Source organism: Helianthus annuus, chromosome 8, assembly GCF_002127325.2.
Source record: "Helianthus annuus cultivar XRQ/B chromosome 8, HanXRQr2.0-SUNRISE, whole genome shotgun sequence".
Lineage (NCBI taxonomy): Eukaryota > Viridiplantae > Streptophyta > Magnoliopsida > Asterales > Asteraceae > Helianthus > Helianthus annuus.
The window spans coordinates 17,980,909-18,008,459 of NC_035440.2; the positions used below are offsets into that span (position 1 = coordinate 17,980,909).

General features: G+C 37.4%; 2 protein-coding genes across 2 annotated transcripts; one reads left to right on the forward strand and one right to left on the reverse strand.

Annotated features, from left to right (window-relative positions):
• Positions 1-849: 849 nt before the first annotated feature.
• Positions 850-1,494, reverse strand: LOC110869668. The gene has a single exon (XM_022118903.1). It carries the CDS (start codon positions 1,492-1,494, stop codon positions 850-852), a length of 645 nt encoding a protein of 214 aa, XP_021974595.1.
• A 24,335-nt stretch (positions 1,495-25,829) lies between these two features.
• On the forward strand, positions 25,830-27,035 carry LOC110869669 (F-box protein CPR1). The gene has a single exon (XM_022118905.1). The coding sequence runs from the start codon at positions 25,830-25,832 to the stop codon at positions 27,033-27,035; it is 1,206 nt and encodes a 401-aa protein (XP_021974597.1).
• The last annotated feature ends 516 nt before the right edge of the window (positions 27,036-27,551 follow it).

Below are 27,551 nucleotides of genomic sequence, written 5' to 3' on the forward strand. Positions count from 1 at the left end.
CATTTAACAGTTTGAAAACGGAGGGAAAAAACACGCTCGAGAAGGGCAACATCGGTTATCACCCTTTCCGAGGAGAGTGTAAAAGTGTCGGCTACCACTTGACATGGCTTCCTAATTCCAACAATGAAATCGTCCACGTCCCCCGAGATTGGAGCAAAAGACACCATCTCATCACCATGCTTGCACCCCCTACTAAGGGCATGCATAACCATGCACTCCCCACATAACCATTTGCCTCCTGTCCTTAGGACTTCCCCCACATCTAGAAAAAGGTCCAAATCCTTAGTTATAGCCTCTTTCACATAAATCTTCCTGTTTTCAGTCTTAAGGTGGGTGCTTTGCATGTGTTCAAGAAGGCGAAAAAACCCACTAGACCCCGGTTTACCATCCTTGCATTCGTGGAAATGCTTAAGGGGGCAAGCCCTTAACCCACTATCACACGCTGATGCCAGTCCAACAGTCTTGACGTTTCTACCTCTACGCGCGGGGGCCATGCGCAGAGTCAAACTCAAATAAAAAAAGACACAATAAACGGCCAACTCGAGGGGAGTTAGGGGTAAAACAAAAACAAACACAGCGAGCAAAGGAAAAGACCCTTTATAAGACGGGGGAGGGTAGCAACCCCCAGTTGCCCACTCTCAAAAACACCCCCTGCCCAAACGCGTCACCCCATAACCTAAGTTAATAAAAACTTTATAAAATTTAAAAAATACAACATAAAACAACATAAATAATTTCATTTCATAACATAAAAAAATTACATTTCCTAAAAAAAAAATTACTAAAAAATAAAAATAAAAAATTACGTTTCCTAAAAAAAAATTACCGAAAATAAAAATAAAAAAAAACCTACGACGTCCATTTTTTTTTCACCTCTTCCTTCATCCTCCGATAAACCTCGCGTTCATCCTCCGGTACCGAGTCGAGATCCAACCTCATAATCCTAAAATCTTCCGCTCGAGCATAGTCGGACGACGCGGTTTTCTTGTGAATATATTTTTCGGCCGCGAACTCTTTGAATGAACGGAATTCGTTTATCAAGTCGTCCATTTTTGACGATGCCTTCTCGCCCCTACCTCCACTCGAGCCGCCACCTCCACTCGAGCCGGCCGCTTTTCGCTTTCTGGCCGCTTCTTTTTTTGCTTTGTCCCTTCTGGGGGGACGTTCCGACTCGTGAACGGGCAACACATCCTCGTCATCTTCCGGGTCGTCGTTTATGTCGATTTGACAACGAGCGGTGGAGCTTCCCGCACTATAACTTCCGGACTCGGAAGTTTTAGTGCGTTTGGCCGTTGCGACCTCATTTGGAACCGGCTTCCATTTTTGTTCTTTCCTTACAACGTTCCATGCTCGGAAGTGCGGGAAAGGCGTTGGATTTTGAGAGTCCCACTTGGCGATAGCAAGGTTAAGAATGTCCTCGTCGTTACTCCCGCTAGGAGGAGAAAGGTAAATTTGGTTATAAATCGCGTTAAAGTTGTTGATGACCTTGCTCATTTTACGCCACTAGCCCGAGACGGATTCGATATCACGAGCCGGACCATGCTCCATAATCGCGTTAAATCTATCCGTTGTCTTCTTCCAAAAACTACTACCCGTTTGGTTGTTTCCTAAGTTTTAAAAAATATTGCATTAGTAAAATTTTTTTTTAAATTTAAATTAAAAGTTTGGTTCATACCGACTATCGGGCAAGTAGAGGCCTTAACAAACGCCATTGCTAGCGCCTCCTCTTCTACTTTCGTCCAAGGTCTCCCCTTTGCTCTCGGTTTTGGCGCGGTTTCGGGTTCAACCTTCTTTCCCTTCCCCCTTTTTTTTGCGCGTGAGCTCTTGCGGTGGCGATTCGGGGACGACTTCTTCATCATCATCGTCAAGTTGAACCGGGGGTTGCGATTGGAGTTGTTCAAACGTGTTGCGTTGCATGATTTGTTGGAGCGCTTGGTATTGTTGAACTTGTTGAAGTTGAGACATTTGTGAGAAGGCGTTGGGTGTTTGTTGGAAACCCGAAAACGGAAATTGCGAAGCCCCCCACGAAGGATCCATAGTCGGAGTGTAAGCGGGACTCGAAAAAAATTAGGTTGGTTCGGATTGGGGTTGTTTGGGTTGGGGTTGTTTGGGTTGAATGGATTCATGATTGAGAGAGTATGGTATAAAAAATATGGTGTGTTTTTATAAAAAAAGGAATAGAATTGGAGAAGAATGGGAGTACAATGGGAGAGAATGGTATAAAAAAAGATTAGGTTGTGGTATTTATTTAAAATGAAAATGATTTTTTTTTATTAAAAAAGCCGTTATCAAACGGCTATATATTCAAAAGTTGGATCGGCGGACCCGGCTGTGGGTCGACGGGTGTGACGGGCCGAGCCCCAGGGGGGCGGTGTGGGGGTCCGGCGCCGGGCCTAGCCGGGCATCAGCTGGCCCCCATACCTTCTAGTCTAATAGTTTCCATCTTCTCCTCGTGGAAGGTTATATCGTGCCACACCCCTTCATAGCGCCACATGGCACCTGCTAAGGCTGGTCTTAAGGGTGGGCGGAGAGAACCACCGGCCAGGGCCCGATATTTCGAATGACATATTATTTTTAAAAGAAAAACCCGATAAATATATGTAAAAGAAAATTTTTAATAGGGTATACCCATACAAACACCAACATAGGTCCACTTACAAAACTATTCTTATGGTTTAGATTAGTTATTAGCCCATTAGCATTAGTTTTAGACCTTTAGTGAGCCCAATATCCAATTTCGTTAAGGCCTAAGAGCTCTTTTTTTCGAGCTCGAGCAGGGTACAAGAATTCTCAGAGCCGGCCCTGGCACCTGCAAACACCGCCCCGAGAGGCGTTATACCCCTCCAACTCGGTTGCCTTGCGAAAAATATAACAGCACAATTTTGATACTTTCAATATACATGACCGTCGGAACAGTCAATATATATATTTTTTAATTTCCTATATATATATATATATATATATATATATATATATATATATATATAGGGTTAGTTTCATTTGTAAACAACCCATTTGATAGTGAACTGTGTGAACTAATCCTAGCCATTGATTATCAATACACAAGTATAAATCAATGGACATGATTTGATGATGAAAATACACTAGTGTATTTTACGATTTGATAATGTAAATCAATGGCCATGATTTGTTCACTCAGTTCACAAATACACTTTTCACTCTATGACCCCACCCTATATATATAAAAATACTAACTCTTCATCAATTCAAACAAATAAACCTCACACAAAATCCATCCTACATCCTGGGAATTACATAACGCGTTAAAGACGGATTTGGTCAAGCGTGCTTGGGCGATTCGCCAAATTCGACACGATGGCGACAACGAAGAAGACTCCAAAGAAGATTTCAAAGTTGGAGGCTTCGAAGAAGAAGAAGAAGATTTGGATGGCAGAGATCACGAAGAAGAAGAAGACGACAACAGCGATGAAGACGAATAGTATTAAATATATTTTATTGTAATGTTTTTTTAGTTATTGTAATTTTTTTTAAATGTAATGTAATGTTATTTGTTTTTAAATTTTATAAATTTTGAGATGAAATGAAAAATAAAAAAATAATTATTGAGTAATAATGGATATGTAGTGTTACCACTATATACTCTAGAGATATAACACCTCATAACCCTTCTTTTGCACTTTTTTGCCATTTGTCACGTAACCCCAACCAAAGGGGTTATGTGATGTTACCACTACACATGGTCTTTGTGACGCTTCCATATTTATATTTATCTGGTGACATTTCCGGCAATGAGACTCACTGAGTATCTTTTTTCCGATGGCTCGACTACCGGATTCTCCTAGAGGTAGAGCACTTCATCTTGAGTAATTAGGTGTCCATGGTTGTGTATCCCCCTCCACTTGAAGCACATAAGAGCTTGATTTCCATTTCATTAATATTGTTTTTTTTCTTTAGTGAGAATCCTAAGCCTGTCAGAAGTTAGATTTCAGTGAGTAGTCAAAGCCTCGGAGGGATGAATTATAAAACCCAAATTGTTGCCTATAACCGCCGACCAGGGATGAATTATAAGCCATAGCAACGACCGATCCGATTGAACATAGTGTTCCGACCAATGCTTAAAACATCTGAAACTATCCTTCCATTCATCATTCTTATTTTCCATAACTCCAAACTTTTAAAAGTAACCATAATACTCATTCTACCCATATAACGAATGCTACAATCCACATGATGATATTCCTTTTTCAACATTGGCTAGGATCGATAACGTTCTCGCTTCCCTCACCAACGAGGAGTTCTTTCAAACCTTTTCCTGCCAACTATCGTACTTCGCCAGATTTTGTATATTTTCACCATTGAATTAACCAACATATCCTTGTCTTGCATGTTGAGATAACGGATGAATCCCAAGTTATTTCCTTGCTGCTTGTCTTTCTTTCTAGCTACTACTACAGAAATAGGCATTTGCTACAACCAAATCCGTAGCAAACACCCTTTTTGCTACGAATTTGCTACGGATTTGGTTCGTAGCTACAAGTCCCGTCGCGAATTTATTTGCTACGAACTTTAGCTACGAAAATTATGTTTGCGATGAATTTTGCTACAAAAAATGATGTCGGTATTTTAGCCATGAATTTGCTATGAAGAAGGTTGCTACCAAATTTCGCTATTGGTTTTTAGCTACAGATGTTTTTAGCTACGAAAACTTTTAGCTACGATTGTTTTTAGCTAAGGTTGTTTTTAGCTACGGATACTTGTAGCTACGGAAAATTCTACATACGGATGTTTTTAGCTACGAATACTTTTAGCTATGGTTATTTTTAGCTAGTTTTGCTACGAATGGGTTGGCTATGATAATTTGAAATGTTTATGCTACAAAATTTAACTACGAACTTGCTATCGTTTAGCTACGAGAATTTGCTGCCTTTTACATTTTTTTACTACGAAACTTGCTACATTTTTTTGCTATCGGGTTTGATACATACTTTAGCTACAAATTCGCTATGATTTGGCTACAAAAATTTGCAATCTTTTGCTACGATTCTGCAACGGAAATTAGTTACGAATTTCGCTTGACTTTGCTACGGATATAGCTATCAATTTTAGAAGGTCTTTGCAACAAATTTAGCTACGCAATGCTTGGAATTTTTCAAATAATTTTTTTTTATATTGTTTTCAATTTTTCCTTTATAAATATTATATTCAAATTTCATAAATAAAAAAAACTGGAATTAAAAATAAAAACTCAAATTATATAACATAATAATTCAAACATAACAATAAATATTAAAAACTCATACTAAAGATCCAAATCATCCAAACATAACCGAATGCAACACGATAAAAATCCTAATAATTCAAACATAACCAAACCTAACACCATAGAAATCCAAATTATCTAAAAGCAATATAATAAAATTCAATGCATTTTAAGTTGGTGGTGGGTTTTGTGACAACATTTGAATTTTCTTATTCATTTCGGTATATAACCTCGCACCTTGTTCAATTTTCTCCATCATAGCATGTTTCTCTTTCTTATCTTGTTCCAACTCCGCTACTTTTTCCTTCAACTGTTCCACCTATAACATCAAAGGCCCATTAATTTCCATTATAATACCTAATAAGTTATGACACATTATAACATATTATAAACAAATATTGCCTAATAAAAGCTATTACACCCATAGTTATAGAACCTTACAAATAAACTAACTCAGCATAAACTAATTCATTTAAACTACCCATTAATAATCTTTATCACATGAAAATAGATTTTTTCTACTAAAAGAGTTAATACATACCTCATCGTTGTCACTTCTCTCTTGTGCACCCATCATCAGGACACACGGGTCAGCGATAGTGCCAATTCCATACATTTTACCCTTTTTTTGCCTCGAACAGTTTGCGACAACACTTCCATGTCAATTTTTGGATGCAAGCTGGTATCCTCTCTATATTTGTCGACAAGCTCAAAACCACGTTTGAAAAGGATCAGGGGCCAAAATGTAATAAATGAAAGTTATGTGACCTGACCTGACCCTCATACCGGCCCCGTAAGGGTCTATGGTGACCTTACACGGGCCGCCTGGGACTGCCAGCATCAGAAAAACATCACAGCTGGCTGTTTCAGCCGGTTACACCGCCTTAATTCGCCATTTCTTGATTCTAGGGGCTTGTTTAATGGTTTTAAAGAGTCTAGGGACACTTGGATTGATCCCATATCACTTGTAGACCTTGTTGGCATTGATCAAATTGATCATAGAAACCTATATAAAGGCCATGATCTTGGGTCTTCTTTGCTCATTCACTTGTTAACTCCACAACTCACTTCTTCGAGGTTCCTGGAGCTCAAGCATCTTTCCTAGTGATCATTAGTCGTGCTTAGGACTATTGTAAGTATGCTTAACCTCCTTTAATTCAGTTTTGCTTAGTTTGTTAGCGTTTTGTCAACCCGTCGTAATTAAGGTTTGACTTCATCATTAATCTTAATTGCTCCAGTCAAATTTCATTTTGAAAGTACCTATGAGTTGGTAATTATGTGGGCATTAAACCCTTAAAAGGTCACCCTCTGATTCCCACTCTAATTAGGTCAATTGTCGAGTCAAACTTGATTATAAAAAGTCAACAGAAAGCTAATTTTCAAATAAATGCATAATTAGCAATATAGAAGCTATGCAACTTGTTTTGACATTAATATAACTTGGTAATTAATGTAAGAACATGTCTAAACATGTTCAACTCGACAATTTTTAGTTTAAGCTTGGTTTGGGACCGAAAGTCGCATAGTTTGACTTATGCTTTGACTTTCAGTTCTGACCCGTTTGAGCATGATTCAGGAATGCCTTAGAGCTTTGTTAGGACCAAGTTACCTATAAGTATAACCCTCTGAGATTATACAACTTGGTTCATTAGTTATCCGATTCATATACATGATTCCGTTAAATGCTAAAATGTTGACTATTATGCCCTTATCATCTTAAAATGTGATTTTTGAAAAAGTGAAAGAATAGAAACCTTAGGTACTGATTTACAAACTTGTACCTAGAATTTGACATCAGTTTGAGGTCTAGATTAAGAGTTACGCTCAATAGCGTAATTAGAAAGCTTCTTAGAAATTAAACCGAATAATTTGCATATAGCCTATCTAAATCCAATTTTTGATACCAAACTTATTACCCACTGATGTAATATAATATTTTGGGATTTTTGAAGATTTTTATTTATTTTTAGGCTGAGCATAACTTAGGATTCTAAGCTTGATTCGGTAATTGCCGGTTTTGCCCATTTGGGTTATAAAATGAGTTTTACAAATCCTTTTGATACCAAACCTTTTTCTACTAATCTAATATGATAAATAGAATATGTTAAGCCTTCCGGAATAGTAAAAATATCAGCTTTCCTTTGAAAACCCGGAAATGGCTCCAAATCGCCTTTTTAAGCGTTTTTAACGCATAGTATATATTAAAACCATTTTAGATATATAAGACTTGATACCTACTGATATTTTAAGTAAATTTTCATACTTTAGCAGTAAGCAAAAGTCTTAAACTCAGTTTTCCAGATTTGACCTTTAAAACCTTAGGTGAAATTACCAAAATACCCTTTCGGTGCATAGTATGGTTAGAAATGATAAATTTCACGTATAGGTTATACCCTACTGATATAACTTAGTAAATTAAGCATTTTTACTGATTACATTAGATCCGAAACTCAGAATTTTATTTAAACACTTTTATAACCTTTTAAATGAGCAAAATGCCCTTACGAGGCATATTTGAGTTTAAATGCATTTGGGGCATAATAGAAGATATCTTTCTGATGTCATAACATGTTTAAGGCATATTAACTTAGGAAACTTGTATATGACTCTTGTGGTTACCCGTTACGCATGTTTCACGTTCGGATCGGTCTATGTAACTAGTTTACACATATTAACCGAAACGGGTCAGACCATATCGTTTTTGTCTCAAAATCCAGAATGTGTTTAAGTTACCCATATTAAACTTGCATTCAAGCTTGTCGGGTCAAAACCACATTCTAAGCCGGTCTTCGCTCCTTCATGCGTTTGAACCGTGTCTTCCTTTTGAAAACTAACCGGTCTAAGCTTAGATTTAATTAAAGACCTGTGGATTCTAATAGGTTATTAAAAACCTTCGTTCCAGATTAGGAGCCCAGTAAAAGATACGTGCACTTAATGTATTTGACTTATTCTATTGCTCAGGTAAATACTCTTAACTTATTTTCCCTGTACGGGCTTGGGATACGGTACTATAAAAGTACCGCTTGGTCGGGTGTATGTAGTCATTTAAATCGTATTGTGATTGATGTATTTACATAACTTGTTTGATATGTATTATATGGTGTATGGCCCTTGGGGGTTAAATGACCATGTCCCGGATATCCTTGGCATCATTCGTAGAAATGGCCACGACCTAAGCACGGGGTGTTGGCGTACACCTGACAGATGCATTATGTAGAAACTGGCATCCCACTTAAAGGAATCTACCTTGTGGGCATTATACCTGTGGCGTGTCAGTTAACTTAAGTCCGGCCTTACAAACCGGCCCTAATGGACGACAAATGAGTAAAACTGTATACAAGATTATTTTAATTGTCCCAAGTTATAAAAATATTTTTGCCGAAGTGCATTTAAATCAATTTTCAAACTCTTTTCAAAATGAGTCAGTTAAGTTGTATTTACCAGTGTAAACTGACGTATTTTCCAAAAAGGCTAAGTGCAGGTAGTAGACGAAATAGGCTGGCTACTCCAGGCATCATTACTCAAGTCTCGCAAGCTTTAGATGTCAAAGTTTGTTGAACAGTTTCCTTTTTATTTGATCCACCTGTGGATCTATTTCGACTGTTTTGTGATACTTAAACATTACAATCTATTCAGTTGAAATAAATCTATCTTTTGCTTCCGCTGTGCATTTATATGTTGTGTTGTTTGACTATGATGATATCAATTACGCCACGATACTCCCCACCGGGCCCACCGGTGACACGTGGAAAATAGGGGTGTGACAGGTTGGTATCAGAGCCAACACTGAGTGAATTAAACACTAGCCTTTTGTGTTTAATCTCAGTTACACAATTTGCACATTCTTGAGTCTAGACAAGAACATAGGACAAATCCTAATTTGTTTTTTAGCTTTTATTTGTTCCTTGTTATTTTTCTGATTAGCCCTTGCATGGGCGAGTCATTCCAGTTAGAAGTTCCGTTTAGGGCAACCATATACTTGTTTAAATTTTTGTGGAACGTTTAGGTTCCTATTTTAAGATCTACCATTATAATAAGATGTCAAAATCTAAAAAGGATAAGACCTAGCTCATATGTCACCTTAAGACAGGGTTAAGATGGTAGTTCCACAATTTGATTCAGATCCTTGTTAACATCTCAATTTAGGTTTGCTCTACGTTAATATTAAAAGAATCTTAAAGGTAAAACCTACCCTAATTGTCATTACAGACATGGCCAAGATGGTAAAACCTAGCCTAAATGTCATTTCAGACATGGCCAAGATGGTACGACCTATTCAAAAGATTCAAAACCTTGTAAACATCTAAAAGCATATTAACATGCTTGACAAATGTGATTCGATAAAATCACATAGGTCATTATTAAAAGGGTTATTCTAAATTCCCTTATTTAAATAATCATCCCTTAAGGATGAAGTGCCTACGGGCTATAATTAACGTCCTCTGGGACTAAAGACAGTGGTAGCCTACAACTCCATGTCAAGAAAAGGTAATGAACTTTCATTCAAACCTAATGCCTCGATTCCATAAAAATCAGGGCTTATAAATCAAACTTGTCTACGTGACTAGGCCTTTTTGTGCTATTATTAACTTATAATTTAGGATTTATGATAAAGATCCTGAATAATTATATACTTAGCAAATTAACTGGAATGTGTACTAAAAACCATAGTTAATCAATCGTTTAAAACGATAAAACTGTATAAACTTCTATGAAAAACTTGCCCTTGTTTTCTTTTATGTAGCAATTAAAGCTACATGGCTGGGTCAGATGAAGTGAACAGTCATCCCCTGGAAAACCATGATGATGATAGGGTTAATATAACCAGAGGAGAGCTCCGTACCCTGATTGATACAGCTGTATCTAAAGTTGTAGAGGAGCAATTCAAGGAATTTAGTGGAACTCATAGTAGAACCTCTTCGGTACCCCACTCTAAATCTGTTCCTAAAACCATTTCGGGAGCTCATAGCAAGCCACCCTCTAAGAAAGATGGACCTAAGAAAGAGGATGACGAACATTCCTCAAACCAACATAGTGTTCCACGCAAGAGAATAGTGTTCGATGATGAGCCACGTACCAAGTCTTGTACGTATAAGTATTTTGTTTCCTGCAAACCCAGGATTTCACTGGGGAGAAAAGAGCAATTGATTGTATGACCTGGTTAGATGAAATGGACACTGTTGTTGATATCAGCGGTTGTGCTGAAAGGGATATAGTGAAGTATGTATCCCAATCGTTCAAGAGAGAGGCACTGGCATGGTGGAAGTCTCTCATTTAAGCTGTTGGGAAGATCCCTCTCTACAATATGTCATGGGAGCAGTTTGTTGTTCTCATTAAGGAGAATTATTGTCCACAACATGAAGTGGAAAGGATTGAGTCAGATTTCTTATCATTGGTAATGAGGAACCTAGATTGCCAAGCTTACCTTACAAGCTTCAACACCATGTCTAGGCTGGTTCCTTATTTGGTAACACCAGAACCCAAACGAATTGCTCGCTTCATTGGGGGTTTGGCCCCAGAAATCAAAGCCAGTGTTAAGGCTTCAAGACCTGCTACGTTTAGATCAGCAGCTGATCTATCATTATCCCTCACTTTAGATGCAGTCAGGCTAAGATCGCTCAAGAACTCTGAAGAGAGTAAGAGGAAGCGTGAGGAGGATAACTCACGAGGGTCGGAGAAGAAGCACAAGGGAAACATTGATTCCAGAAAGTTTGGGTCTGGAAAGAATAGTCAACGAACTGAGGAAAAGCCAAAGTGCGCAACTTGCCAGAAATGCCACTTTGGAAAATGCAGGATTGAGACCAAGTCTCAATCAGGACCACCTGCATGTGGGTTGTGCAAGTCTAAAGAGCACAAGACTATTGACTGCAAGAGGATTAAAGATGCTACCTGCTACGGCTGCAACGAGAAAGGGCACAATAAGACTAACTGCCCTAAATACGCCAAGAAGCCCGAGGAAGCCAAGAAGACCAATGCTAGGGTCTTCTAAATGAACGTACAAGAGGCAATTCAGGATGACAACGTGATCACAGGCACCTTCCTCATAAATGATGTTTATGCAAGAGTACTTTTTGATTCTGGAGCAGATAAGTCCTTTGTTGATGATAAGTTCTGTAAGTTGTTAAACCTACCTCTTAAGTGTGAAATATGAGGTGGAGTTAGCTGATGGAACCATAGAAACTGCCTCAACCATGTTAGATGGATGCGTTATATCTTTTAGGAACCACTCTTTTCCTTTGTCCTTGCTTCCTTTGAAGTTAGCCAGATTTGATATTGTACTGGGCATGGATTGGTTATCGCATAACCAAGCCCAGATCATTTGCAACAAGAAGCAAGTGGTGATTAAGACTCTGTCTGGTGAGTCACTTACCATTCAAGGAGATGCCCAACACGGATTGCCTGAGCAAGTGTCTATGCTCAAGGCATCTAGATGCTTGAAGAAAGGTTGTGCCATCTATATGGCACAAGTGACTATTGATGAGCAGAAGCCCAAGATTGAAGATATTCCAGTCATTTCTGATTACCCTGAAGTTTTTCCTGAAGAACGACCTGGTTTACCACCAGATAGGCAAGTGGAATTCAGAATCGACATCATCCCCGGAGCAGCACCTGTTTCTAGAGCGCCTTATAGGTTAGCACCAACAGAGATGAAAGAATTGAGGGCACAGTTAGATGATTTGCTAGCTAAAGGTTTCATTAGACCTAGTTCATCTCCATGGGGAGCGCCAATCTTGTTCGTCAAGAAGAAGGACGGATCGATGCGTCTGTGCATCGACTACCGAGAGCTTAATAAGGTCACTATCAAGAACAGGTATCCTTTGCCCAGGATCGACGATCTGTTCGATCAGCTTCAAGGGGCAACCTACTTCGCTAAGATTGATTTAAGGTCAGGCTATCATCAATTGAAGGTTAAAAATGAAGATGTACACAAGACTGCGTTTAGGACTCGCTATGGTCATTACGAGTTCCTAGTGATGCCTTTTGGGCTCACTAATGCACCTGCCGCATTCATGGATCTCATGAATCGCGTCTGCAAGCCTTACTTGGACAAATTTGTCATCGTCTTCATCGATGACATCCTCATTTACTCGAAAAGTCAAGCTGACCATGAGAAGCATCTTCGTTGCATTTTGAAACTACTTCAGCAGGAGAAGCTTTATGCCAAATTCTCGAAGTGTGAATTTTGGCTTCGTGAAGTCCAATTTCTTGGACATGTGGTTAGTGAGCGTGGTATCCAAGTAGATCCCGCTAAGGTTGAAGCTGTCATGAATTGGCAAGAGCCAAAGACGCCTACAGAGATTCGTAGCTTCATAGGTTTAGCCCGTTACTATAGGCGATTTATTGAAAATTTTTCAAGGATTGCTGCGCCCTTAGCTTCCTTAACCCGTAAGAATATTAAGTTTGATTGGGGCCCTAAGCAGCAGGAATCCTTTGACATTCTTAAGCAAAGGTTGAGCAATGCACCTGTGTTGACATTGCCTGATGGAATAGAAGAGTTTGTGGTATATTGTGATGCATCACACACCGGGATGGGATGTGTACTTATGCAGAAAGGCAAGGTCATCGCCTATGCTTCATGTCAGTTGAAGGTGCACGAGAAGAATTACACCACCCATGACTTGGAGCTGGGTGCCGTTGTATTCGCACTAAAGCTTGGGAGGCACTATCTATACGGAACTAAATGTGTGATATATTCTGATCACAAGAGCCTTCAACATTTGTTTAATCAGAAGGACTTGAATATGAGGCAGCGACGTTGGATGGAAACTTTAAATGACTACGATTGTGAAATAAGATACCATCCAGGCAAGGCAAATGTGGTCGCTCATGCCTTAAGCAGAAAGGAAAGGGTGAAGCCCATAAGAATCAATGCCAAGAGCATTGAGATAAAGAATAATTTGAAGGAAAGGTTGTTAGCTGCACAAAAGGAAGCTGTGCTAGAAGCTAACTATCCTGAGGAAAAGCTAGGAGTAACTGAAGAGCAATTATCCTATGGCAAGGACGGAATTCTGAGATTGAATGGACGAATATGGGTTCCTGTTTATGGAGGACTTCGGGATGTTATTCTCCAGGAAGCCCACAGTTCCAGATATTCCGTTCATCCTGGAGCTGATAAGATGTACCAGGATCTAAAGGCGAATTATTGGTGGATAGGCTTGAAGAAGTCTATAGCTGCCTATGTAGCTAAATGCTTGACATGTGCACAAGTCAAAGCGGAACATCAGAAGCCATCAGGTTTGCTACAACAGCCTGAAATTCCCACTTGGAAATGGGAAATGGTGACAATGGATTTCATCACCAAGTTGCCTAAGACAAAGAAAGGAAATGATACTATAGGGTCATAGTTGACAGACTGACTAAGTCAGCACATTTCATACCCATTAAGGAAACTTACAGTTCTGACATGTTAGCCCAATTGTACGTAGATAAGATTGTATCTCTGCATGGCGTACCAGTGGCTATTATCTCTGACAGAGATACCAGATACACGTCACACTTTTGGAAAAGTTTCCAACAGTCTTTGGGCACGCGCTTAAATTTTAGTACGGCTTACCATCCGCAGACGGACGGGCAGAGTGAGCGTACAATCCAAACGTTGGAAGACATGCTACGTGCATGTGTAATTGACCTAGGTGGTAGTTGGGATAACCACCTGCCATTCATCGAGTTCTCCTATAACAATTGCTACCATACAAGCATTAAGGCTGCACCTTTTGAGGCATTATATGGTAGAAAGTGTCGAACGCCTGCTTATTGGGCAGAAGTAGGAGAAGCTCAGTTGTCAGGACCAGATATAGTCCTTGAAACAACAGACAAGATTTTCTAGATTCGCGACCACCTAAAAGCTGCCCGTGATAGGCAGAAGAGCTATGCTAATAAAAGGCGAAAACCTCTCAAATTTGAGGTTGGTGATAAAGTTTTGCTTAAAGTGTCACCTTGGAAAGGGGTGATGTGATTTGGTAAGAAAGGTAAGTTAAGCCCAAGGTATATAGGGCCATTCGAGATCATCGAATGTGTAGGATCAGTGGCTTACAAGTTGAACTTGCCTGAAGAGCTCAATGGTATTCATAATGTATTCCACGTCTGCAATCTGAAGAAATGTCTAGCTGATGAATCGCTAGTCATACCTCATATAGATGTGCACATAGATGAGAGCTTGAAATTTGTGGAAAAACCTTTGTCGATTGAGGATCGACAGGTAAAGAAGCTTCGAAGGAAGCATGTGCCTATTGTAAAGGTCAAATGGGATGCCCGCAGAGGTCCCGAATATACGTGGGAGGTAGAATCCACAATGAAAGAAAAGTACCCTCATTTATTTCAGTAAATCTAGAGGGCGAGATTTCTTTTAAGGGGGTGAGGATGTAACACCTCGAAAATTCATGTCCAATATTATATCGACACGTGTCATGGACTTAAAACATGTAAAGGATTGAATTAGAGGGACTAAAGTTGACAAAGAGGGAATCTATGTGTAAAAGGATTCAAAATGTCAACAATGACTAAATATGTCTTTCAATAACCCTACATGATGTTTATACCCTTGAACGAATAAATCATGGATCATATGAAGCTAATTGTGAAAAAAGTGAGGAATTACAAACTACAGGGGCTAAATGTGTCAACATGTTTAAAGTATACCTCTGAGTGATCTTTTAGAAGACCCGAAGCTTTGTAATGATAAATTATACTCACAAGAATGTGTGATAAAAATTTCACAAGGTTTCGATAAAGTATGAGAAAGTTATGACAATATTCGTATACGAGGGGTTTAAAGCGTCAACGTTGAAATTAAAGGCTTAGCGGGTAATCACAAAGTTAATCTAGGACTTAACAATGTTTGGTTAAGTCTTGAGGTCCTTAAAAATCAAGTTGGAGGGCCAAAAGTGCAAGAAACAAGCTCAAAACCACGTTTGAAAAGGATCAGGGGCCAAAATGTAATAAATGAAAGTTATGTGACCTGACCTGACCCTCATACCGGCCCCGTAAGGGTCTATGGTGACCTTACAAGGGCCGCCTGGGACTGCCAGCATCAGAAAAACATCACAGCTGGCTGTTTCAGCCGGTTACACCGCCTTAATTCGCCATTTCTTGATTCTAGGGGCTTGTTTAATGGTTTTAAAGAGTCTAGGGACACTTGGATTGATCCCATATCACTTGTAGACCTTGTTGGCATTGATCAAATTGATCATAGAAACCTATATAAAGGCCATGATCTTGGGTCTTCTTTGCTCATTCACTTGTTAACTCCACAACTCACTTCTTCGAGGTTCCTGGAGCTCAAGCATCTTTCCTAGTGATCATTAGTCGTGCTTAGGACTATTGTAAGTATGCTTAACCTCCTTTAATTCAGTTTTGCTTAGTTTGTTAGCGTTTTGTCAACCCGTCGTAATTAAGGTTTGACTTCATCATTAATCTTAATTGCTCCAGTCAAATTTCATTTTGAAAGTACCTATGAGTTGGTAATTATGTGGGCATTAAACCCTTAAAATGTCACCCTCTGATTCCCACTCTAATTAGGTCAATTGTCGAGTCAAACTTGATTATAAAAAGTCAACAGAAAGCTAATTTTCAAATAAATGCATAATTAGCAACATAGAAGCTATGCAACTTGTTTTGACATTAATATAACTTGGTAATTAATGTAAGAACATGTCTAAACATGTTCAACTCGACAATTTTTAGTTTAAGCTTGGTTTGGGGCCGAAAGTCGCATAGTTTGACTTATGCTTTGACTTTCAGTTCTGACCCGTTTGAGCATGATTCAGGAATGCCTTAGAGCTTTGTTAGGACCAAGTTACCTATAAGTATAACCCTCTGAGATTATACAACTTGGTTCATTAGTTATCCGATTCATATACATGATTCCGTTAAATGCTAAAATGTTGACTATTATGCCCTTATCATCTTAAAAAGTGAAAGAATAGAAACCTTAGGTACTGATTTACAAACTTGTACCTAGAATTTGGCATTAGTTTGAGGTCTAGATTAAGAGTTACGCTCAATAGCGTAATTAGAAAGCTTCTTAGAAATTAAACCGAATAATTTGCATATAGCCTATCTAAACCCAATTTTTGATACCAAACTTATTAACCACTGATGTAATATAATATTTTGGGATTTTTGAAAATTTTTATTTATTTTTAGGCTGAGCATAACTTAGGATTCTAAGCTTGATTCAGTAATTGCCGGTTTTGCCCATTTGGGCTATAAAATGAGTTTTACAAATCCTTTTGACACAAAACCTTTTTCTACTAATCTAATATGATAAATAGAAAATTTTAAGCCTTCTGGAATAGTAAAAATATCAGCTTTCCTTTGAAAACCCGGAAATGGCTCCAAATCGCCTTTTTAAGCGTTTTTAACGCATAGTATATATTAAAACCATTTTAGACATATAAGACTTGATACCTACTGATATTTTAAGTAAATTTTCATACTTTAGAAGTAAGCAAAAATCTTAAACTCAGATTTCCAGATTTGACCTTTAAAACCTTAGGTGAAATTACCAAAATACCCTTTCGGTGCATAGTATGGTTAGAAATGATAAATTTCACATATAGGTTATACCCTACTGATATAACTTAGAAAATTAAGCATTTTTACTGATTACATCAGATCCGAAACTCGGAATTTTATTTAAACTTTTTTATAACCTTTTAAATGACCAAAATGCCCTTACGAGACATAATTTGAGTTTAAATGCATCTGGGGCATAATAGAAGATATCTTTCTGATGTCACAACATGTTTAAGGCATATTAACTTAGGAAACTTGTATATGACTCTTGTGGTTACCCGTTACGCATGTTTCGCGTTCGGATCGGTCTATGTAACTAGTTTACACATATTAACCGAAACGGGTCAAACCATATCGTTTTTGTCTCAAAATCCAAAATGTGTTTAAGTTACCCATATTAAACAAGCATACAAGCTTGTCGGGTCAAAACCACATTCTAAACTGGTCTTCGCTCCTTCATGCGTTTGAACCGTGTCTTCCTTTTGAAAACTAACCGGTCTAAGCTTAGATTTAATTAAAGACCCGTTAGGATTCTAATAGGTTATTAAAAACCTTCGTTCCAGATTAGGAGCCCAGTAAAAGATACGTGCACTTGCTGTATTTGATTTATACTATTGCTCAGGTAAATACTCTTAACTTATTTTCCTTATACGGGCTTGAGATACGGTACTATAAAAGTACCGCTTGGTCGGGTGTATGTAGTCATTTAAATCGTATTGTGATTGATGTATTTACATAACCTGTTTGATATGTATTATTTGGTGTATGCCCCTTGGGGGTTAAATGACCATGTCCCGGATATCCTTGGCATCATTCATAGAAATGGCCACGACCTAAGCACAGGGTGTAGGCGTACACCTGACAGATGCATTATGTAAAAACTGGTATCCCACTTAAAGGAATCTTCCTTGTGGGCATTATACCTGTGGTGTGTCAGTTAACTTAAGTCCGGCCTTACAAACCGGCCCTAATGGACGACAAATGAGTAAAACTGTATACAAGATTATTTTAATTGTCCCAAGTTATAAAAATATTTTTGCCGAAGTGCATTTAAATCAATTTTCAAACTCTTTTCAAAATGAGTCAGTTAAGTTGTATTTACCAGTGTAAACTGACGTATTTTCCAAAAAGGCTAAGTGCAGGTACTAGACGAAATAGCCGGCTACTCCAGGCATCATTACTCAAGTCTCGCAAGCTTTAGATGTAAAAGTCTGTTGAACAGTTTCCTTTTTATTTGATCCACATGTGGATCTATTTCGACTGTTTTGTGATACTTAAACATTACAATCTATTCAGTTGAAATAAATCTATCTTTTGCTTCCGTGGTGCATTTATATGTTGTGTTGTTTGACTATGATGATATCAATTACGTCACGATACTCCCCACCGGGCCCACCGGTGACACGTGGAAAATAGGGGTGTGACATGTAAGTTTCCTGCGATCGGCGCATGAAACAATCAATAAATTAGCTTTATATAATTATATAAGAAAGTATTTCTATTAAAAGTGCACACATTTTGCACTAAGGTATCAATAATTTGCTTCAACTACTCATCGACACTTCGCGACCGTAAGGAGAAGATACTAGCAAGTAGTTGTTTTCAGGTTTAGTACTACCAACACCCAATGGTTTCTTCAAAATCCAAAATTCAATCAAAATAAATTAATATAATAGGTCTTTACGGATACTTATTTAAAAGGAAAATCAAACCCAGGATTGTAGGGTAATAGGATGATGTCATTGCCCTTTCTTTATACAGTCGATCTACAACCGCTCTACTTGCATCCTCGATGTGTTTGGGTTTGGGTTTGCGTTGATCAGCCCGCAAAATTAGTTAACAGCATGTTTTGAATAGGAAGCATCAATGTATTAATAAATGTTTCACGCCTAATTTTAAAATGCCAATGTGCCTAAGCTTTCACAATTCCGAGGAACATTATTGCAGATAACACCACTTAGTGAAGCAAAAGTTGAAAAATGACCAATAATTAAAACACAAGACAAATGAAAATAACGACTGAATTTAACTTGTCTCAATTCTTGAACCTTATTCTTGAAGTTTTGTTTCCAAAAAAAAAAAAAAAAAAAAAACATACCTGCATGCATGCATATAAACAACCAAAAATAGATAAAAATCAGTACTCTACCAGACAAATAATATAATAGCATAGAAAACAATTGTATAATATTTTCACCCAACAATACAATGTTAAAAGAGGCAATTATTACAGAAGGAACCAGCCATCTAATTATACTATGTTCCATCTTCTACATTTGCATCTAGGGGTGCTAAACGGGTCGTGTTCGCGGGTTGCGGGTTCAACCTGACTCGAACCCGAAAATTTTTGACGAACCTGAACCCGAAAATCGTTTCATACATATGAACCTAAACCTGACCCGAATATTTGCTGGCTGACTCAAACCCGACCCGTCCAACCCGAATTTTTTTATTTTTTTATTTTTTCAGCAAATTAATATATTAAAATTAACATCTACTACAAAAAACACAAATTAGATAATAAAATTACATTAAAATCATTAAATCTTATGTCAATTTATATTTTTAAGCTATAAGTATAGCATAAAATACACACCAAATTTAATTTATAACATAAAACATATTGTAAAAAATATATTATTATAGAAATAGGTTAATTGGGTCAACCAGGCAACCCACGAACACGGCCCGTTTAGTAAACCTCCACGCATGCCCGTGATCATCCTTAAGTTTCACCACGAGTTATAAAAGCCACCGATGGTGGTGTTTCACGCAAATCAATCTGTGACCACAGGCCCATAACGGGGCGCCCCATTTCCCCGAACAATCTAATTTTCTGAATAAAGTAATCTGGGAGAGTTTGCATATTTCCCGTTGGGGTCTTCCGACCCATTTCACCTGTTTCCATTCAAGAAAAACTTATTTTCTTTATCAGTTAGTTTTGTTAGAGATTAAATAATATTCCGAACCAATCATTTATAAATGAACACGTCCACTTTCTACCTTCAAATACATACATACTGAAGAGCAATAAAAGAAAAGATATGCATACCCTTTGTAGTTTTTCTTCCAAACTCTCTTAATCTCTTTAATTCAATCTCTTACTTCTTAGAGACAAATTTCTCTACCTTTCTTACTTGTAAAAGCCTATCATGTGCCCTTTCCATCTCAACTTTCAGTAATCCCAATCTTTTCTTCTCAGATGCAACCAGTTTTTCAGAAATAGCAGCACCAACACACTCCTAATACTTGCTCTCATGAGCGAATTCGTATAAATAATGGTCATACCTAAACGTTAGTCTCATGATTTAATTCATATAAATGTGTCAATTTCTAGAAGAAATACCAAAATTGGGTATAAGTTTAAATCGAAAATCTTGAAAACGGGATTCATGAGAGTTAAGTCAGCATGCATTGGACTCCTCAGCTGTTAAAACAACATTTCTGAATAAACCCATAAATATTATATATATATATGGAACCCATTAAGTGTAACTACTTTTCAATTCAATATTCACCGTTGGATCTTGCTGAGATTAAATCTCAGCCGCTTAAACTCACAAAAAAAAAAAAAAACCGTCATTATGGCAGTTCAGAGAGGTTATTTACGGTTTTCTGAGAAGGTGGTTTATTCCATCTTTTTCTGCACATGATCTCCATGTCTATGTTGGTTATCTCCTTTTATTCAGACGGTTTTCACACTCCCTTCCGAATCCCACTCCCACGTTCTGCCTCTACACTCCTTTATATATCACTCTTCAATCCCCATTGGAACTCCTCTCACTCTAATAATACATAACCCTAACCATCACCAGTTGACAATCATCGCACAACCACCACCGCAACGAGGGGAATGCACCGGCAACCGTCACACCACCACTCCGACGACGGCCGCACAAGCGGGAAACTTTCGGCACTCGATTGTCACATCACTTCTCTCTGCGATCATATTCAATCCGAAGCTTCTAATCACGGATTGTTCTCGAATGTAATCATGAAGGCTATGGTCGCTAGGTATCATCTTCACCGATTTCAGTAGATTTTTATTTGTAAAGATTATGATAAGGTGGTTTGCTCCACTTTTTTCTGCCCATGATCTCCTCAGGTAGTTATCTTCTAATTTTAGGCCCATTATATCCACACCTCTAGCAAAGGTCATCGAGTAATCAAGTGGGACTTCTGATACCAAAAAGGTACGTCGATTTCTATTTCAGAACATTCTATTATTTATCCTTGAAATCCCATTTATTTATTTTTATTCTTAAATTTTGATTCTGTTCTCTTATTTCGTTTCCTTCAAAGTAATGTTAGTGATGGCAAACCAAGTGCTTGAAGTTTAAAGGAGTTTTTCTCTCTATACCCTGCACATTAACTCAATTAGAAACATCACATGTAAGTATCTTTGACACTATGATCTTTTTCTGATCTTTGTATAAAGCATCTATTTTAATATTAAATGTTGTTGGTTGCACTTATCTTACTGTGTCTACAAATACATAAAATAGAGTTCAAATGATTAATATTTTATGTTAGGTAAGTTTATTGTTAATTATAATTTTCATTATATTATTTATCACTTAAATATCAAGTTTATTTGGGTTATTTTAAAATAAGTTATGAAGGTACAATCTAAGATGATTTGGCTCATGGCAAAGGTGTTTATGAAGCTGAGCAAGGACTGGTCACGTTTGATTATGCTGTGTATAGTCTGAGGTGAGACCAAGTTCAAGAATTTGAAGAAAAGCAAAACCACTGTAGGGGCTGCAGGGATTTCAGTCACATTCCTTGGAGAAAACATTGTAACCGGGCTAAAACTTGAAGATCAAATTGCACTTGGGAGACGATACTCGACCATCGACAGTGCAGGTACCGTACAGTTCGGTTCCAATCCGATACAGCTTTTGGAGCCAACATCGAGGTCCAACGGCGGGAGCTGGATTACCCAATCAGTCAAGTTCAGTCAACAATCCGGTTATCCATCATAAAATGGAGGGGTGATTTGGCGTTAGGATTTAACAATTTGGCTCAGTTCTGAGTTCTCTGCTGGGCGAAACTCAAAAGTGGCGGTTCGAGCCGGAATTAACAATAAAATGAGTGGTCAAATCAAGTGGAAAAGTAGCAGCTCGGAATGTCTTTCACTTGCACTTGCAGCGGTTATTCCATCTGTTATTTTGGCTTATAAGAAATTGAGGGCCGGTGTTGGTGATACAGACAAGTACTCCCGTATTAAAGTTAGCAGGCTTTTATGGTCGGGCTTATTTGGTATTTTTGAGATTGTTGTTTTTTGATTTTATATCGAATAATATGCTTATTTACTTTATTCAGCAGGTGAAACTTTTGTTTGTTTTTGGTGCACTCAACAATGTAGTAAGATGTTGAGATGAAATTACGAGGAATCCTTATTACTTACTATCTTTGTGTTTGGCCTGCTGTTATTATATATAAGATTATTATGGTATGTGCCTCGCTTTATAAATCCTCTTTTAACATATTATTCTGTTAGAATTATGTAAAAACTTTTATAAAACTTCGTTCTTGTATATTTGTTGTTATAGTTATGTTGTTTCATGTCTAATAGGTCCATTAGAAGCATTTGGACAGTCATACAGAATAGGTAAATAGATTTGTCATTCAATACCATTAACAATTTGTTTCAAGTTCTCAAGATTTTGTTAGCATGCATTACTATGTCATTAATAATAATATCTTAGTCAATTTAGATTCATAGTCACTTAACTTTTGTAGGACACATAATAATATAATAATACATTTAGTCAATTAACGTAACCCGTCCACCGTACGGGTATTAAGCTAGTTTATATAGGCTAAAACACCAATTTTCATCCAAAAGAAGAAGAAATCAAATATATGAACAATTCATCCAAAAAAAAAAAAAAGAAGAAATCAAAACCAAACCTCTAAATTCTATGTTTCAATCTATTATCTGTAACCATCGACTCTCATTTCTCCATTCGCATATTCTAATTTACCGTTCTGGGCACAAAGAAAACGACGAGCACAAAACTGCAACTCCTAAAGATCCCAGATGGATAAAATTGCAAAATTCACCCCGGTAACAGTTTTATATCTCATAATCGATGTAAAAAATGGGAGAATGGTAAAAGCAAACCTTCAAACCTCCAACCGTTTGTCATAAATCTTTAGATTAGGGGGAGGTGTAGTTACAATTTGCCGGAAAGGGCGCATATGTAGTGGTCACATCGCCTTCGAATGATATGCCCTAGTTGCTTTTCTTTGCAGGAAAAGGGATGAGGAGAGCGTGATGAGGACTGGCGAGGATGATTTGAAGAGGTTTATGTGTGTGGAGACGCATGATAACTGATGACGGGCAGAGAAATCGTAGGAAAGAAAAACTGCACCCTAACCTCCCCTCTGCTTCTAGAAGCTATCCTGATCCAAGGGCTGATATGCACTTGAAAGTAGTTACAATTTAATGGTAACGAGTTGATGTCACCCCGTGCGTTGCAGCGGGATATTGAAAAAGGCTAAGATAAAATATATTGTATAATTTATATGGTTTTGCGTAATGTATAATTTAAAATATGTTTCAAAGCTAATGTGTTTATGTCATATGGATTAATTTGAATTATTAACAAAAAAAAAAAAAATTGGATTGAATCAGAAACTAATTAATATGGGATCAAAACACAATCAATTGACATCAATTTTCTGTAATTCATATTTCTTACTCTCAACAATACCATGTTGATCGTTATATCTAAATTATGTTTAATCACGATCCTCTTGGTTCTGATATCCATTAATTTTTTAGTACCAAACAAAGTTCGGCGAAAACCATGATCTTGGTTCCGACATCCATCAATTTTCGGTTCTCGATGTGGAATCTTAAGTAGGATAGTTATAGGTTTTGATGTGTAATAAGTTGTAAACCGGTTGTCAAACAGATTCAATTAAAAAATTTGTAGAAGCTAATCCAATTAAAAAAAATCATTTTTAATACTTTTTTAAACCTTTTTTAACTATTTTTTATTTTTTTTGTATATTTTTAGTTTTGGAATTTTTATTTATTAAAGAGTAAATTACAAGTTTTGTCCTTTATGTTTGTCCCGAATTTCAAGCGCTTTCCTTTACCTTTAAAATTGATGACTTTTGTCCTTAATGTTTGAATATGTTGCACGTTATGTCCTTTATGACAAACCCAGTTATAATTTTCAGTTAAATTATGTCATGTGCCCCGCACATGAGGGTATAACGGTCATTTCACCTCCCACTTGTCTTTCCCCCTCTATAATACCCTGATTACACCCAATCCTTTAATACCCTAATTACACCGAATCGTTTCACTTAACTTATTCACTTATCAATTAGATCTTCTCCTTCTTAAAAAGCATTCATTATTAAGTTATGAATATATCAATTAACTATAACTATATGGGGTTTCCTTCTGGTTATACATAGATTCATTAGTACAATATGATAATCCCATTTTAGCTTATTAGCTGAGTATGAGATTATGATTGTGAAATTTAACTAACTTAATCTTCTTTATTTATTATACGGGTTCTTGAACCGTCGTCACATATATTTTGGATTTGCTGGTTATCAAACTTTTAATATTCATCAAACATACATTACATACAGATAAATTGATCATAGGAGTTCATTCAATGGTTACCTCAATTACAGACTGTAAATCTGAAAGGTGTGTTTGGAAGGACCTGCAACAGAAGCTGCGACGAAGCCGGTGATCGAAACACAGTGGTAGTGGGTGGAGACCAACTAACGTGGGTCTGGTTTGTGTTTGACGCAACGACAGCCGGAAGTTGTACAATTGTCGGGAATCGAAAAGAAAACAGAGTATAAAGAGACAGGGCTGAGACGAAGAAGAACTCTCGTGTTCCGACCTGCGACGTCGATCGTCTCCATCAGTGTCTCGATGTTAATCGTGTTTGAGCGGTTATGATCATCGGATGTTTGTTGTTGATTTGATCGTGGGACACCACAAGTGGTGATTTGATTTAGGTGGTGATGAGCCCTAATTTGTAAATGTGAAAGATTGGGATGTTATATCAGGTTATTAAAAAGGGGGAAAGACAAATGGGAGGTGAAATGACTGTTCTACCCTCAACTTAACTGAAAATTATAACTGGGTTTGTCATAAAGGACATAGCGTGCAACATTTTCAAACATTAGGGACAAAAGTCACAATTTTAAAGGTAAAGGACAACGCCTGAAATTTGGGACAAACATAAAGGACAAAACTTGTAATTTACTCTTTATTAAAAAGGCTTCTACATTTATTTATAAGAAAAAGAGCGGATTGTTTTCTTAAAAAAGTTGATTTTTAACATGTTAAGTCGAATTTTTAACGTGTTAGAGCATTCACATCCATTCCACCAAATGGTGTGAGTGAGATTTTTATAATATAAAGAGTATAGAAAGTGGTTATGAGTGGAGGAGAGAGAAAATGTTACTGTTCATCTGTATATTTGAGGGGACCCTGTTCACCCCCTATAATTTTTTAATATATTTTGAAAGTGATTGTGAGTGGAGGAGAGAGAAATAGTAATGATAAAAGTATAAAAAATATTATTTAATTGAACAGGAGAGAGAAACTGTAGTGTTTTTTAGTGTAATTTAGGGTGAAAATATGATGGAATGGATGTGAATGCTCTTAGTTGCTTAATTCCCCACTTTTTTAGTGTTATCCAATAAACACTACCCTAATCACTATCTTACATAATATAAATTTTTCTTTCATTCATCAATTCGTTCTTACATTAAAAATGTCCATCACATAATACACAAAAAAAATCACCTCATAAAACTCATATTAAAAGATCATAAAAAAAACTCTCTTAAAAGTCCACGCAAAACCCTATAAAAAAAAAAAAGAAAATATCACCTCATAAAACTCATATTAAAATATCATAAAAAAAACCTCTCTTAAAAGTCAACGCAAAACCCTATAAAAAAATTAAAAGAAAAAAAAAATATTTCTACAAGTTTCCCCTTGTTCTTTGATATTATCATTTTATGTCCGCCTCCTGCTCCCCGAGAAGCAGCTCCCAAAAGAAAACTGGCGACTATGGACAAACTCCCAAAACAGCCGACAACCATGGAAAAACTCCCGGAGGAACTTTTATCCGACATTCTGATCCGATTACCAGCCAAACAACTTGCTCAATTTAGGTGCGTCTCTAAGCCCATGAATACACTTTTATCTCAACCATCTTTCATAAAATCACACCTCCATCGTTCCATCCACAACAACGATGAAATGTTCATGGTCTTCTACAGTGAGCTCTGTCTTGACGGTGAGATACCAATCATTGCACACCCCTCTCACTCTCCTGATATCGAAAACCCTAATTTCATTAACTTACCAGCAAGTTTAACTATCCCACCTGGATATACCCACAGTAGTATTCTTGGTTCTCTTAATGGCTTGATATGTTTTGGTCTATGGCCTACTTATACTGTATTCGTTCGTGATCCTATCATTTGCATTTGGAACCCTTCTCTAAATGCCTTAAGGATTCTTCCTCCATATACCATCCCAGCCTCCCTTGGTTTTGAGGGCATCGATCTTCACATTCGGTTTGGGTACGATCCTGAAACTGATGATTACAAGGTTGTTAAGTTTTCTCGCTTATTTCAACGGCCAGCTACTGCGTTTGGAAGCTACTTTAAAGAGTGGTTAGAAGTGGAAGTGTATAGCATGAGAAAAGGCTCCTGGAAGTTGATCAATGACAGGTTTCCTTCTCATGTGGGTTGGATTTCTGAGTTTGCCGGTCTTTCTATTATTGGGAGTGATGGGCATGATGGCCATATTCATTGGCTTTGTGAACTTAATGGCAAAATAACTAAGCACGCGATAGTAGCATTTGATTTGGCTACTGAGACTTTCGGTGAGATACCTCTTCCTGATTCTATACAACAGTATAAGAAGGACAGGACGAAGCTTTTGGGACATTTGTCTGGAAATCTTTGTGTGATGTCATACATGGAAGATGGCGACATCGAGGTGTGGGTGATGAATGAATACGGGGTGGCTGAATCATGGGTGAAACACCATGTATTTTCCCAGTTTAGTGGTAATATAGTTCCCCTTGGATTCATATTAAATAAGGATTTCCTTCTGCAAGGTGATAAGAACCGTCTAGCTTTGTATGATCAAATTGCTGCCAAGGCTAATTCCTTGGAGGTAATTGCTACTTCAAGATTTGGTTTTGACAGGGTCAAAATCATTTCTTATGTTGACAGTCTTGTTTGGATAGCACCTGCTAGTTAGAGTGGATCAACGGTTTCAGCATATGTTCATTTAACATTTCAATAAAGTCCTCACAGGAAGGTGATATGTCAATAAGGTCTCGAGAAGCAAGATTTGGCCTCGTTATTAATACATCTTTCTGTTACAACCATTATGCATTAGTTATACTATGTGTGTTTCATAATTAAGCTTGGATCAAGTATCAAATGTTGTGCCTTAATAACATAAAGATTCTCTATTGTTAGCATATGTGATGTGTTTGATATTCTGGTTTAGTTTTCTTTTCTGCTTCTATATCTATGACATTGGTGGTGCACGTTTATATCTTTTGTAACTCTTTCCGCTAAAAAGTTGGCAAGTGTTTGGTTTTATGATCTTTAAGGATCATGTATTTATTCTACATTCAGGTTAGGGTTATGGTATCCTGTTAAACCTTCTCATCCAGAACAATTTTATATACTAGCTCGTGGGTTATTAGCCTGGTTCAATTAAGGTCTGCAAGGAACCCCCTAATGATGTTGCAATTGATATGGTCTT